Source organism: Abrus precatorius, unplaced genomic scaffold, assembly GCF_003935025.1.
Source record: "Abrus precatorius isolate BTA unplaced genomic scaffold, Abrus_2018 Scaffold10, whole genome shotgun sequence".
Classification (NCBI taxonomy): domain Eukaryota; kingdom Viridiplantae; phylum Streptophyta; class Magnoliopsida; order Fabales; family Fabaceae; genus Abrus; species Abrus precatorius.
This window is the reverse complement of record NW_020874292.1, coordinates 8,261,857-8,276,819: the sequence shown is the minus strand read 5'-3', so window position 1 is coordinate 8,276,819 and position 14,963 is coordinate 8,261,857. Positions and strand designations below refer to the sequence as shown.

The window sequence follows — 14,963 nt, the reverse complement described above, 5'->3', positions numbered from 1 at the left end:
TATAATTCTAAAAGAAATTAACAATACATGTTAAGGATTATTAATCTAATTCACATATACAATCAATTTTTCTAAAAGTTATGCAAGCCATTTCTAAGAACAATATTTAATAGAATCAAATATTTTATTAACATTTAACACACTTCTATTGAAGATATTTCGTTGAAACCAAATTATCCATACTACTATAAACTATATCATTACAACTCATGTAAATCTCTAGGTAAGCATAAATTAACACTAAATCATTTAAACACTATATACTATAGTTTAATGAAGACACTGCAATGCAAAAAATAATGCAACGTGTCCTCATTTTTAGTATCACACAACTCACAAACTTACGAGGGAATCGTCAATCTACGCTTGATCAAATTCTTTCACATTAGAATTGTATTAAGCAATAGATGCCAAACAAATATTACTACCTTCTAAATCTTGCGTAAAACTTATATTAGACTCAGCTCCAAATCGCTACTAGTAGTAAATAAATGATAAATATAATGATAAGCAGATTATACATTATATTTTTTGTCCCTATCACACTTCCACAACATGTCATTCACTTTTTTTTTTGTCTTTTACTCTTTATAGTTTTTTACAATTGTTGTTATAAATTTTCCTTCTATGAAAATAATTACTTTTTCCAAAAAATTTCTTACACCTATTGACCTATTTCAAATCGTTTGTTATTCATCTCTCGTGCTTCCTTATTAATGGTTGTTGAAAACAGTCAATAAATTTTTTCCTTAATAAAATAAATTTGTTAATATTAAGTATCATATATCTATAATTTTTATAATAACGGTGTTATATTTTATTTTTGAATATTTTGATAATGACATATGACTTAACAAATTTAGCTAGCATTACTTTTTGTGTTTAATTTTATATCTACTGTGACTTTAAAAATATTTATTAAACATATAATATTTCTGAAATAATTTTATAGAATAAATAAAAATAATATAAAATATTAATAAATAAAATTTTTATAATTAATACTTAAATAAAATTATAAAATAACGTGTTAAAAAATATTATAAAATTATATGAATAAAAATGTTACTATAATTTAATAATAAAAATAAAAATTAGATAAATATATAACTTAATTTGATAATAAATTATTATATGTTATTTAATAATAATAATTCATTCTAAATATTTAATATTATACAAATTTTCTTATTTTTCATCTAATTTTTAAGTTATTTTATTTGTCTATAAGTTTATAATAAAAAATCTTACATAAAATAAATATTTTTAATAAATTATAATAATGCTTTTAAAAATAATTAGCTCGTAAGTTAGTCTTAATCCACTTAACTTAATAAATTTTTTGCCCTGTGAGCTTGTTACGCGCTAAACTTTTTAATTCCGTGAGTTTTTTTAGTTCTAACTTACATAGGTTAATGTTAAATTAGTTATTAGAGTTGACCAGTATAATAATAATCATTGATTAAAAATTTAATAATTGACATTATGAAATAAATTATAAAAATAATTTAAAAAATTAATAATCTTTATTATATTTTATTGTCTATATTTAAAGCTTTAGGGGAGTAAAAAGCATTTGCAATAACTTTATTTGACATTGGTCTTGTTCCAGTCATGATTGGTGTATGAAAATGGCATCAAATGTTGGGTTGGATGAGTATGGTGCATTTGAGTAGGATATGTCATCAATTAGTGAGCTAACTCATTGGATGGTTTGCCACATGAATCCTAGTGAGTGCTTAAATAATATATTCAATCATTCATTTGCATTACCTATTGCCTATTTGTTTCTTTGGTGGCATAGTTCCAATCCTCAAATCTCAAGTGAAAGTGCGCCAAGCAGTGGTGTGGCTTACTTTTGAATGTGCCAACCACATATCTCTGTCCACAACCTGTATGTCACAAGAGATCTATCCAAAATCTCATTATTATGGTAAATTCTGCTGTGCAAGATCATTTACTTCTTTTCCTTAAAAATTTGGTTGAAAATTCAAATTCAATGTCATAAATAAAATTTGACTGTTTTGAAACTTAAAAAACTTTTTGCATTTTTAGTTTCTATACTTCAACATATGTATATTTTAATCTTTCTAATTTAAATTACTTACATTCAGTTTTTTTTCAGTTTTTCAATTACTTAAATTAAATCATCTACTTTAAAATTTTATTCAATAATTAATTAAAAGATATCGAAGAGATAACCATATATTGATTTATATAAACAAATAAAAATATATAAATATTTAAATACAAAATATATATTGATTAACAATAAAAAATTATATAAAATGTATAAAATATATCTTAATTTTGAGATGAATAACTTGATTTGAGCATTAAAAAAAAGACTAAATGTGAACAATTAAAATTAGAAAAATTAAATTTACACATAAACTAAAGTATAAGAACTAAAAGTGTAATTAAATCTAAAAGAAAATTGTTTTAAATTAAAAATAAAAATTGATGAATAATTTTATAACTTCTAAAACTTCAAAGATACTTTTAAATTAATTTTGTTACGTAATGTATTGTTAAAGGGATTTGCTAACAAGAGTAAAGTACAAATTAAAAAGAAGTATGCAGCAACATGCATTAAAATATTTAGACAAAAAAAGCTGTTTATATTTTATTTATACAACTGTATTGATAGAATTATTTAAGTAAATTAAGTTTTTCTTAAAACATAAAATTTCTCTCTCTCCTCCTACTATGTTTTTCTCTTAGTAAGTTACTTTCTAAACCAAAAGCTAATAATCTCCTGATCCTGTCCGATCCGGAGAATTTTACATATCCATTTCTTAAAGAATGAGACAATTTCATAGTTCGGGTACACGAGCTCAACCTTCTAAGGCTATTCTATTCAGATGCAGTTTCATGGTAAAGTGCAAAAGTAAAATCATTTTTTAGATTATTTTAATTTAAAAGATACTTTTTTAAAAAGGCTGATTTCTTAAAATTTCTGCTAAGCCCAACTCCCTTTAAGAAAAAGAAAATTCCAAAATAAGTTAGGCCATACATTACATTAGTTAAGAAGCTCTAGACAATTAAATAATGTTTAAGATAAAATCCTTTTCGCTAAAGGGAAAATGCCTCAATAAAACCGGATGATTAAGAAATCGGCAACAAAGATGAAAGCTCAAGGCATAAAGGTTGATAAAAGAGTTTGATGTGGAAATGTTCCACAATGAGAGGGAACCCTGGATATAGAGACAATAGAGGAACATTATAAAGTTCTCTTCCTCTCCTGGGCGAGTTTAATTGTTTTTTCCTATTTTGCATTTTATTCATTTAGCACATTCATGTAATTAAGTTAAAATATACATCTATTTCTCACAGTTAATGCTTATTTATAATTTATTTATTGTACATAAAAATTTACATTTTAGTTCGTGTTCAAATATTTTTTCCATTATAATATTATTAATAAAAATTACTATTTATTTAATTAATTTTTTTAACAATATTATTTCAAAAACAATTAAAATATAACATAGCACTTAAGACTAAAATGCAAATTTTTTTAGATGTATGAACTAATTTATAAATAAATGTTAAGTATAAAGAATAAATGAGTGTATTTTAACAAATGATTATAATTCTAAAAAATGAAATATAAAGCTTAAATATATTTTATCTTTATAAATACAACTTTAGTTTTTAAAAATACTGTTTGTTTTAATCTTCTCAAGTTTTAAATTTTAAAAAATGGTTATCATTGCCACTTACTAGTGACGCATTATGAATTAATCTTATTATGTCTAAAACCACTGTAAAAGTATTTTAAGAATAAAACTTACAATTTTTTTTAAAGGTAATGCAATTAAGAAAAGGGGCAGTGCAAAAAGTTACTACTTCAATCTAGACAGGGGAACTGCCATCTATTCACTTTGCTTAGGATATGACCTGATATCCAGTGCTAACAGCTGTTTATCTCGGCACCAAAAGGAGTCCCTGATAGGAGATTACATGTAGTTTCCCAAAGCTCACGGCCTAATTTGGCGTTTCGTGAAAGTGCTGAAGAGTTGATAGTCCTACCTTTCCCCCCAAAAAAGTAAGCTCCTGATGTTCCCTTGAAAAAGCAAAAGTCCATTTAACATCATAAATTCAATGGCTCCAGTCAAGACTAGAATTGAAAAAAATTAGAGCAGGCATGATAGATCAGTACTGGCATCTGCATATAGAATGCCATAACTAATTATTAAGATCAATTATTCAAAACAATGGTGAGATTGAAGCTGTAGTAGTTTTTTTGGTCACGTAAGCTGTAGTCTTAAGTGATAGGAACTTAATGGATGAAGTGATAAACGCTGACCTCGAAGTGAAAAAGGAAGATTTCAGGAGATTGTTCTAAGCCCAATTAATTTTTCTTTTCTATGTAGTTCATAAGATAGAATGGAGGAAACAAAATGATGCTAAAGGGTATATCCAGCAATTGTACGACTGATATTTTTTTTTTTTAGTACATCCATTTAGTAGACAACGATTACTTAAGATGAGGAAAAGTCAACCTAGATGGTTTGGTCATTTACAATATAATGAACATCATAAATCATTAGTCAATAGTTGGCGACAGCTAGGAAAAATTAGGGAAAATTGGGAAACACTAAAGCAGGACTGAAAATGATATAGACTGCAAATGGAAGTACCTGATACATAGGCAAAATGGCTGATGAAATTACTCATAAGACTTGTAACCCAGGAAAACAGCTATAATTATATATATATATATATATATTTATTTATTTATTTATTTATTGTTTTATTGTTTTAGTCATTTCAACAGAACACGATGTAGTAGTACAAGAGTAACAAAAATATATTTCTTTTGGGAGCATACGTATTAATATCCTATTAGATGAGGAATTTTATTTCATAAGTAAATATTGCAGAGTTACTCCGGATGGAATTTGAGAGAAACATATTTTCTTGAAGTGACAATTTGTGTATGTGTATTATAACGCGTACTTGGATCCTCCAAAGTGTGTAAAAACTTGTCGACATGACCAAATATTGTTTCCTAGGCTGAGTTCAAGATAAATTACCATCACAGAAAGGATAAAGGCTTAAGGCATTTGATATTGCATCAGGTACAAGCTTGTCTTACAAGACAAAACACGGGTGATGGAATACGTAAGCAAACTGGTTGATTAAACAACTTTGGTCAATCAGAAACAGCAATTACATGCAGTAAAAAGTATAAAACATTATTAAGCACCACTAAGAGTACTTACAGGCGGGGCAAGTGCAGCATCGATAATTGAGTCAACCCCACATTCTGGGGATTGCAATAGGCGTAGACGTTTCAATATAAAGAATGCCAAACAAGATAGGATTGCTGGAACTTCTCGCATGATGTTTGTCTGCACAATTCCAGGATCCGCAACACTAATGTGTAACAACAATATAGAAACTGAATGTAAGAAGTGAAGTTGAATCCACGATTGACAAGAATAAAGCTTTATACATGAAGTTTACTACATTTTTCATTTCTTCATATGTTTTTTTTTTCTTGCAAATTTTCATTTCTCTGTCTCAGTTTTTATTCATGTTAACTCTCTTAAGCCCAGAAGATTGGATCCTCTAACCTACCAACCCTCCCACTCCAATAAAGCGATTATTGATGCTACTTCGACAACTCTGAACTAAACTGACAACAAGAGGACTGGTCTAGTTTTGGTAAAAATTTTAAATAAGTCTTTAAAAAAAAAAGAATTAGTTTAAAATTAATAAAACTTTTCTCTTTATTTAGAAACAATTTATACTTCTTTTTTAAGAAGATTTCTCATTTAACTTCTCTAAAATTTAAAAGATAAGTAATTTTTAACTTATAAAAGAAATTTTATTTAGTTTTTATACTGATTTTTTTTTCTGTAAAGACTTTTCTAAAAGTTTATCTAAATTGAGTCTTATTTATATAGCTGGTCCTATTTTAACGTTTTTTTTTTCTATCAAACTTATTGAATGATTATGCAGTTGTAGCTAGTTGAAAGTAAGGGAAGAGCTAGAGCTTCTAAAATCCTTTATTTTTGGCGGAGCGGGGGGGGGGGTGTGTCCCAACGTGAAAGAGGCTTATAATAAATCTCAGCCTTCAATCGAAGTTCAAAATCATGAGAATTAACTGGTTTGTCAAACATATGTGCATGATGTTCACCCATGGCATGAGATTGCCAGACAAGCCGCTATGTCCATATGCCTTTGCCAAAAACAAGAAGCCATGGGCTGTGTAAAAGAGATATATAGGAAATAAAGGAGCATTTGGATAAAAAAACTTAATTAAGTGCTTATTGAATAAGAATGATATAATTTGATCAAAATAGAGGAAACAATAGAGAAAATAGATGAAGAGACAAAATTTGTATTATTCTCCTGTACAACTCAGGATATTCGAAATACTATGTTCTCTCTCAATGTTTCAAGGTTCTAATCCTTTCACAAATGACATCTTGATCTCTCTCTGCCTCCCTCTTATTATAGGAGCAATATGTCTTATTTTTTCAATTGGCTAACTACAAACTAATATATTGTAACTAACTATTAATTTGTCCCTAACTAATATGTCATAACTAATTACAAATGAAAATCATCTAACAATACTTTCTCCCTAAAGTTTCACATTGTCCTCTAGGTGAATAGCTGTGGCAGCTGCAAAGAAAGTTCCATTGGGGTTCCAACTAATTGAAGCATGATAATCAAACTAATTACACTACTACAGTCCCAAAATATTCTCAAGCCCTCCTAAGTCAAACACAAACAAGTGGCTACAATAAATTTCTTTCAACGTTTTGTTTTCTTTAATATTTTTAGCCCTGAAACGGAGCCTCATTGCCTCTGCAAGTGTATTGAGAATCCAAGGTTTTCTAAGCAAATCACAGTTTATTGTTATCTTTTCTTTATTTTCCAAATGATGTTGCATGTATTTCTGCATCTTACAACTAAAAAGATGGTCTCCTTCCATCGAAGAAAGCTTGTTTTCAGAACTTATAGCACCCGCTGTCTCTCTATCTCAACTACTTGTAATCCATTGCGCTCTTCCAGTTTTTGTTATTGACCGATGAACTAGTTTCCTTTGAATTTTTTCCTATTTGTTTGTCTTCAATTCCAAGATTTCTGGTTTCCATGATTTATGTTCATTTTCTTGGACAATTACATATTTTTCTGAGTTTGTTTTTGGTTTCCACACTTTTGGTTCTTTTTTGTCTAGATTTTCATCTCTTTTTTGCTTTCTTGCACCTAATTCTTGCTCCTCATCCTCAACAGATGCAAATAATTTTGGATCACATTCAAGTTGAAATATCTTGAGCATTGCCTTTACAAAGGTCCACCAACTTGTCTTTTGACTACATTGTTTCTAGCAAAGCCACCAATTGACAGCAACACCTCTCAAAGTTGTTGCCGTCCAAGTCTAGAACCTGCCAGACTTTGACAGAAAAGTGAAATGTGGCAACCTGTCCAAGATAATTTCTCCTCTTCTAGCACTCCAATGGCCTAAAGACACTACTCTATACTAATTAGTCACCAATAAACCTACTATCCATCAAATGTTGGAATCATCTTCAAAATTTGATACTACAATTTCAAGATCGGAGCTTTGATACCAATTGATAGAATTGGATCAAAACAAAGAAAGCAGTGAAGAAAAGAGACAAAATGTGTGTATTTCGAGAGACCCTATTCGCTCCCAATGCATAAAGGCTCTAATCCTTTCACAAATGACTGTATGATCTCTCTGTTTGCCTCCCTCTTATTATACAAACAATGCTTATTTCTTCTACACTCTTAGCCGACTAACCACTAACTAATCCAGTCTAACTAACTGATATATTATAACTAACTATTAACGAGTCCTTACTAACATGTCACAACTAATTACAAATGGGAGTTACGTAACAAAGGATTTATCAAACCATAGTCGCAGCGTGCCGGTGCGGTGCAGCCGTCAACTACCACTACTATTGCGTTGTGGGGCAATTGTCACATCACGGTAGTTGCTAAAGTTAGCGGCCATGATGGGAGCAATTTGTGTGCCTATCACACGATTTGGGGAAGGGAAAGTAAAATAACCCTATTCTATTTTATTAAAATGGCGCATTTTCATTGAACCGTATTCTGTTTTCCTAAATTATGTATTTTGATTAATTTTAAGGATAGAAAAATCATTGACTATCCTTTTTGAAACTTATATATCTAATCAACTTCATCTTCTTCCCCACGCTCTTCTTTACAAGTCGGGTTGAGACAAAACAATTTCTCATTTTTTTCCCTCCTCATCTACTCACCCAGTTGATTTTGCCAACCAAATCAACTTTTTAGGTGTCTCTTTTCCGGCGTCTCTATTCACTAGAGAAATAAGTCACTCTTACTTCAAGCTATTTTTTCTACTCATCCTCTACTTTATTGTTCAAGTTCTGATTTTCTTTTCATGCTATGTTTTTTTATTGGCACTCTCCTCTGTTGTTTATGATTTTATGTCCTGTTTTGTTGAAGGAGATAAAGCTTTGTTTTTTCTGTTCATCCTCTACCTTGCTGTTCAAACTTTGTTTTGTTGTTCATGGTCTACTTTTCTGTTTTCACTCTCCGTAGCTGTTCACAATTTCATACCCTGTTTTGCTCAAAGAGATAAAGCTCTATTCTTATGTTCACACTCTCTTGCTTGGAAAGAAAAAAATCCATGCTCTCTTTGCTGTTCTAGATTACTACTTCCCCTTCCATGACATCTTCCCGACAAGGACAAAAGCAAGGAACTTTATTGCAATTGCTGCTTGTGGCTTGGTAAAGTCCACCAGAGAAAATGTTGACATTGCTTAACAATGGGATAGCCCTAAAGATATTAACAATAAAAAGAGTGTTACATGTGACTTTTGTTTAAAAACCACAGCAAGGGAGATTAAAAAAGCTAAAAAACACCAAATGGGTATAAGGGAAGATGTGGGTGCTTGTAAAAAAAAATTCCATTGGAAATTAAGAAGAAACTCATTGAAGTATATCAACAAAAGAAAGTTGAAAATGAAGAAGATACAATTAATGAATTGAAGGAAGATGAAGATGAGGAAGAAGAGATTTAACAAATACACCTTGTTTAGGCTCAAAAAAGACCTACAAATGAATCAATTACTATTGGTTCTACTGTGAAGAAAGGAAAAAAATCTAAAATGTCCTTTGGATTTGCTAATCATGACAAAACTAGAAGCATCAATTAAATTGGGAAAAGTTCAAAGACAAACAAGCATCAAGGATGCTTGTGACAGAAAAGCAAGGACAATGACAATTCAATACATTGTGAAATTTTTCTATAGAAATTCAATCTCATTTAATGTTATGAAGTCTAAAAGCTTCAAATTCATAGTTGAAGCAATTGGAAATTATAGTTCACACTTAAAACCACCAAGTTATTATGGAATCAGAGTTCCTTTGTTGAAAAAAGAATTGAAACTAATAAAGGAGACGATGAAACCTTTGAAGATAGAATGATTGAACTTGGAATGCTTTATTATGTCAGACTAGTAGACAGATAGGAAAAATAGGACATTGATTAATTTCTTAGAAAATTGTACATGTAGCACAATGTTCATAAAGAGTGTCGATGCTTTTTCACTTGTAAAAATTGAAGAAAATTTACATGAACTTTTAAATTCCTTTGTAGATGAGATGGGAGAGGAAAATATTGTCTAAATAGTAACTAACAATGATAGTATCTATGTTTTGACTGGTAAGAACTTGAATTTAAGTTTTTAAGTATTATACACTACAAAAATCTATTTTTATTATTTTTATCTTATACAAATTCTTAAAATCTTGCCTAGGTAAATATTTACAAGCAACGAGACCACACCTATTTTGGCCTCATATGGCTCATTGTCTGGACTTGATGTTGGAGGATATTGGGAAGATTTCAAAAGCCAAAAGGACTATACAAAAGGGTTGTTCTCTTGTAAGATTCATATACAATCACTCCTTGGCTTTAAATTTAATAAAGTTCACAAAAAAGATGGAATTGGTTAGACATAGAGTTACTAGATTTGCTACAAAATTCCTTACTTTGTAAATGTTGCAAAAACAAAAAAAATAACTTTTAAAAAAATGTTCACTTCGGATGCTTGGTAGAAATTAAAGTCAGCCAAAGAGACTAATAGTAAGAAGACAACTGACATTATATTGATGCTTACATTTTGGAATGAAGTCTTGTACACTCTTCAGGTGATGAGGCCTCTTCTGCGTGTATTAAAGCTTGTAAACAATGAAAAAGGCTAAAAATGGGATACATATATATATATATATATATATATAGGACAAAATCTTCTTATACTGGTGTAAGTTTAAAAATTTACGCTCAATTTGAACCTTTCATTTAACTTAAATCTAACGGGTTATAATTTATTATTTTACTAGCCGTTAGATTTAAGTTCAATGAAAGACTCAGATTAAGTGTAAAAATTTTTAGACTTACACTAGTGTAAGAAGATCTTTTTTCACTCTCTTTCTCTCTATATATATGTATTTGAGATCATTGATAGAAGATATATCACCCACCACATGCAACAGATTATTTCTTAAACCCCGAATCTTACTACTTCAATCCAAGTATTGAATTTGATCTTAAAATGACACATTGACTACACAAGTGCATTGAGATGTTGAGTAGCTTTGAAGAAGAGGTAGATAAATTACAATTGAGTTGTCCTGTACAAAAGAGCTAATGGAATCTTTCGTTTGAATGCAGCTATAAGACAAAAATATACTTTAATTCTTGGTTAGTTTAAATCAAGAGTTTGATTTCCTTTTAATGTTGTTTGTTTTGTTTTTAATTAAATAATGTCAATTATTTTAATTATATTACACGTGAATGGTGGAGAAATTATGAAAATCAAGTTTCAAACTTGCAAAAGCTGGCCATTAAAGTGTTGAGCTTGAATTGTAGCTCATCGAGTTGTGAGAGAAATAAATTTTTTAAACATGTAAGTAACTAAGTTCTAATTAATAGATTTTTTTCTAGATTTATATTAACTGGTTGAGAAAAAATATAAAAATTTTCTTAATTAATCATTAGATTCACTCTAAAAGAGAAACAAATCAGAGAGCCAAAAGATGCAAGATTTGGTTTACATTAAGCATAACCAAAATCTACTAGATTGTTATAATCGTCATGATGTGATTAATCCAATTGTTTTGGATGATATTGACGATTGTAATGAGTGGTTAATTAGAAAAATGAGAGAAGGCGAAAATACGAAACTTGGTGAAGATGAGTTGGTCTTTAATGATGATAATTCAACTTGGAGAGTTGTTGCTAAAGCTATTAGGGTTAATAAACCTGCTGCTTACACTAGATAACAAACAATATTGAAAAAAACTATTACTAACTTTAGATCTAAAAAAGGGAAGGATATTATGTAAGATGAAGAGCAAGAAATGGAAGTAGATTAAGAAACTATTGAAGAAGAGGAAGAACAAAATACATCTACCGAAGCAGTAGTGTGGAGAGTGACAATGAAGAGGAGGATTTTTTATCGGAGACAGAATTTGATTAGATTAGATTAGGTTGAGAACAAATCACTTTTAAAATTTAACTTTATCTTATTAAAACATTTTTTGTTTAAGAACACTCATACTGTAGTATTTTGCACTTTTACTAGGAATGATGATGAAGTGATTAATTTTTAAAATTTTTTAAGCATTTATACTAAAAATTTGTGTATATAACATATTATACATGCATATTACAAATTTTTAAATAGCCATCATCCTGCTATACACTATTCCACTGTAACGTTTTAAGGGTAAGCTGCTCTTTGCCCTATCTGAAATTAACAACTATGTATTAAACAAGAGCTTATTCATAAATTGAACCATACACTTGTTGAATTAAGCTAGGATGAGCTTATTTTGATAAACTTCTCAATGAAACTTAATGAAATAAGCAAAAGAGACCTTATAAGAAAGAATTAAGCCACTTCCATAAGCCCAAACAAATTCTTCCAAATCCACCCCCACCCCCTAAACTTGTAATTTAATTCATGAAGGTCAGGCTAGTAATAGAAGCAATCAGATGAATATATTCAAACAACATAGCAGAAAGTAATGCATTGGTTATTTAATTGTTAACGTATAAAAAAAATTCAATACGAAAAAATATACAACACTTGGAAACAAGACAGAAAAAGGAAATAAAAGTAAGTAGATTAGTAATTACATACGTGACAAATATCTGATGAGATTTTCCCAGTAGGCAAATATGTCGGTGAAGCTCGTTTGAGAAGAGAAGTAAGCACACTTCAACAAAATTGTATGCCGGTTAGGATAAAAGACATAAGATAATCTGTATAACTACATCCAGAATTTACAGCGTACATTTAGAATACTCATAGATGTGAGCACATGGATATTGTTTTGATCTCAAAAATTTCTTCCCAGATACAGTACTCTCATTAACCTGCACATCAGAAACTAAAGAACAGAGCTTGATCAGTTTCTAGAGTTAGATCACCAAACAATAACATAGACCAAGATGTAAGGATTATAATGATTATCCCTACCAGCTCGATGAGTAAAGGATGTTACATTCACAACTTTGGAAGATACAGGGCTGTTTTCAAGAAGAGGCAATAGAAGCTTGGTTAAAAGGAATGCGCCAATATAATTTGTACCGATCATCCTGGGAGAAAAATAGTAAGACATTTTACATTTTAAAAGTTACTATTAACTATATATAACTTATTTACCAAACAAACATGGAGCTAACAAGTATAAAAAAAAGGCATGCGTCTGCCCAACGTACGAGGCTCCCACCTAGTATGATCTAGAGTGGGTAAATGTGCATAGCCTTACCCCTGCAAATGAAGATGTAGTTCCAAGGATTTATACCCATGACTTCAAGATCACAAGGTAGCAACCTTTCTGTTGCACCAATGCTCAATTTCATGGAGCAAACAAATATAAAACAGATAAATACTCTGTAGTCTGTATCAAAGACTTAAATAAATCTATTCTGCATACAAACACTTCCTCATGTCTTTATTGGGTTCCGGTTCTGTAGAGTCAACAATGTGTCCAAAGTTCTAACATGCAACAAACAATTTCCCTTAGCTTAAACAAATTATTAACAGTCTGAACGTAATATAATTAGCAAGCATGTGGCCTTTGCATCTCTGGATGTGTTATGTAGAGCATGTATAAGTGCCAAAGTTATTCAAAAGCAAAAATTCTTTAATATTATTAAAGAAGGTTAGAAAAAAGTATTAATTACTGATCAAAACCCTCAGCTGTGGCTCTAGGCGATGTTGCAAGTATTCCAGCATTGTTTATCAGTATTTGTACAGAGCAGTGCAAATCAGAATCCAAAAGCCACTGTCGCAAGGACATCTTGAACTTTATGATTGACTCAATTGATGACAGATCAACCTGAAAATCTTTGAGGTGGGCATCTTCATTCCACCCTTTGATTTTTCTCATGGTCTAATAGACAATGGGAACATTGATAAGAGATTTATGAAATGTAGTGTCATCATTAATTACCATGACTTAAAAAATCAAAGTAGAAAAATACCTCTGACAACAACTGCTGTGAACGTCCAACTGCATCCACAAATTGGAATCTTTAATATACATTGCATAGACTAGAAGAGAAATGCTACTAGTATGTACTGCTCAATACACTTTTTTTAAACTTGTCTCTATTATTGGGTAAAATTTCATGTAGATCCCACTAAATAACCAGGCTCCATTCTCTATCAATGATGTTGATGTTGTTGAGGTCAATACCAAAATTTTCTTTTAACAATAATTAAAAAAAAAAAGCAGTGCTAGAAATACACTTTATAACACTTTTTGTTGAAATTTATTGAAAAGTATAAAAATATGCGCGTGAAATACATTAAATTAGGACTAAGACCAACATGATTTTAACAAAGTTTTCACTGTGCGCAATTGCATTTTTAAGAACTCAAATTTAAGCTACAAGTTAAGCTGAAATAATCCTACACCAATTGACCAACATGATTTTTATATTTTTTAATAAATTTTAGCTAATAATAAAGAGTATATTAAAGAGTATCTTTTTAACGTTTTTTAAGAAAAAAATTGAAAAGTGTGTTAAAAAAAAGTGTCTTGTTATCCTTTTCTAAACTAGAAATATGAGATATTTGGTTACTTCAAGCATCACTAACAAAGCAATGAAAAATATAAAATTAAAAACTAATATCAAGAGTCAAACAACGTCAACAATAAGCAGTTACCAATCACAACAACATATCCTTCCTTCGAAAGCTCATAAGCAGTAACCAATCCCAGACCAGATGTTGCCTACAACACAAAAATGAACCAAACCACAGAATAAAATTGATAAATTCCTATAATTAAGTAAAAAGAAATTGAATGTATTAAATAAGACTTACACCAGTGACTACGCAAACAGGCCTAAAAGGAGTTAAGGAAGGGGAACACCTGGGATAGGACACCACTTTCTGAGAGAATAGATAAGCTTTAAACAATTGGTAATAAGAAAACAGAATAGAAAGGGTCCAAATCAACGCCATTCTCCAGAATTGTACTGAACAAACGAAATGGAGAGTCCTCCACAACTCTATTACCATCTTAATCAGTCCCATTCGTTACAAGATTTATCAGCTTTCCGTTGTTGACAGTTAAAGGCAGAAAAGAAAGAACAAGGTACTTTGCTTCCACTTCGGGTTCTTTTTCTTATTTGATCTCTATTTTGATTTCAGAACCCTGCTTTAGCGGTTGTTCGTGTCGCTCCCAAACCATTGAATTTTTCAACATTCTATTAAAATTAATTTGTTGGGGGATTTATGAGGTACATAGAAAGTAAATGGAATACCGAGTGAAAATCAATCATACACCGTTGGATTCAATGTAATATTTAAATTAATTTTTTGTGCAATATTGTACAATATATATATATATATATATATATATATATATATATTATTGAAGATCATAATATTTAAAAG

General features: G+C 30.0%; 1 protein-coding gene across 5 annotated transcripts; it reads right to left on the bottom strand.

Annotated features, from left to right (window-relative positions):
* Positions 1–3,718: 3,718 nt before the first annotated feature.
* On the bottom strand, positions 3,719–14,749 carry LOC113845797 (dehydrogenase/reductase SDR family member on chromosome X-like). Of its 5 annotated transcripts, none has more exons than XM_027473392.1 (10): positions 14,583–14,697; positions 14,388–14,456; positions 14,229–14,295; positions 13,541–13,569; positions 13,241–13,449; positions 12,531–12,649; positions 12,346–12,441; positions 12,192–12,267; positions 5,232–5,385; positions 3,735–4,069 (listed from the first exon to the last, which is right to left on the bottom strand). In XM_027473392.1, the coding sequence occupies exons 1-10, from the start codon at positions 14,598–14,600 to the stop codon at positions 3,917–3,919; spliced, it is 990 nt and encodes a 329-aa protein (XP_027329193.1). In that variant the 5' UTR covers positions 14,601–14,697; the 3' UTR covers positions 3,735–3,916. The 5 variants fall into 5 exon arrangements, 4 of the variants coding, with proteins under 4 accessions (XP_027329173.1, XP_027329193.1, XP_027329164.1 ...); XM_027473363.1 differs by adding an exon at positions 5,043–5,094 and having other exon boundaries at positions 3,909–4,069; positions 14,388–14,712; XM_027473383.1 differs by adding an exon at positions 5,043–5,099 and having other exon boundaries at positions 3,992–4,069; positions 14,388–14,712.
* Between the last annotated feature and the right edge of the window lie 214 nt (positions 14,750–14,963).

What these genes read in the sequence shown, in the direction of transcription:
- LOC113845797 (XM_027473372.1), bottom strand. Translation starts at nt 14,600, where the DNA reads ATGGGACTGATTAAGATGGTAATAGAGTTGTGGAGGACTCTCCATTTC. An exon ending in CTGTTTGCGTAGTCACTGGT is followed by an intron (nt 14,296 to 14,387) that starts GTAAGTCTTATT and finishes TTTGTGTTGTAG; the next exon opens with GCAACATCTGGTCTGGGATT. An exon ending in ATGCTGCACTTGCCCCGCCT is followed by an intron (nt 4,070 to 5,231) that starts GTAAGTACTCTT and finishes TGCTTTTTCAAG; the next exon opens with GGAACATCAGGAGCTTACTT.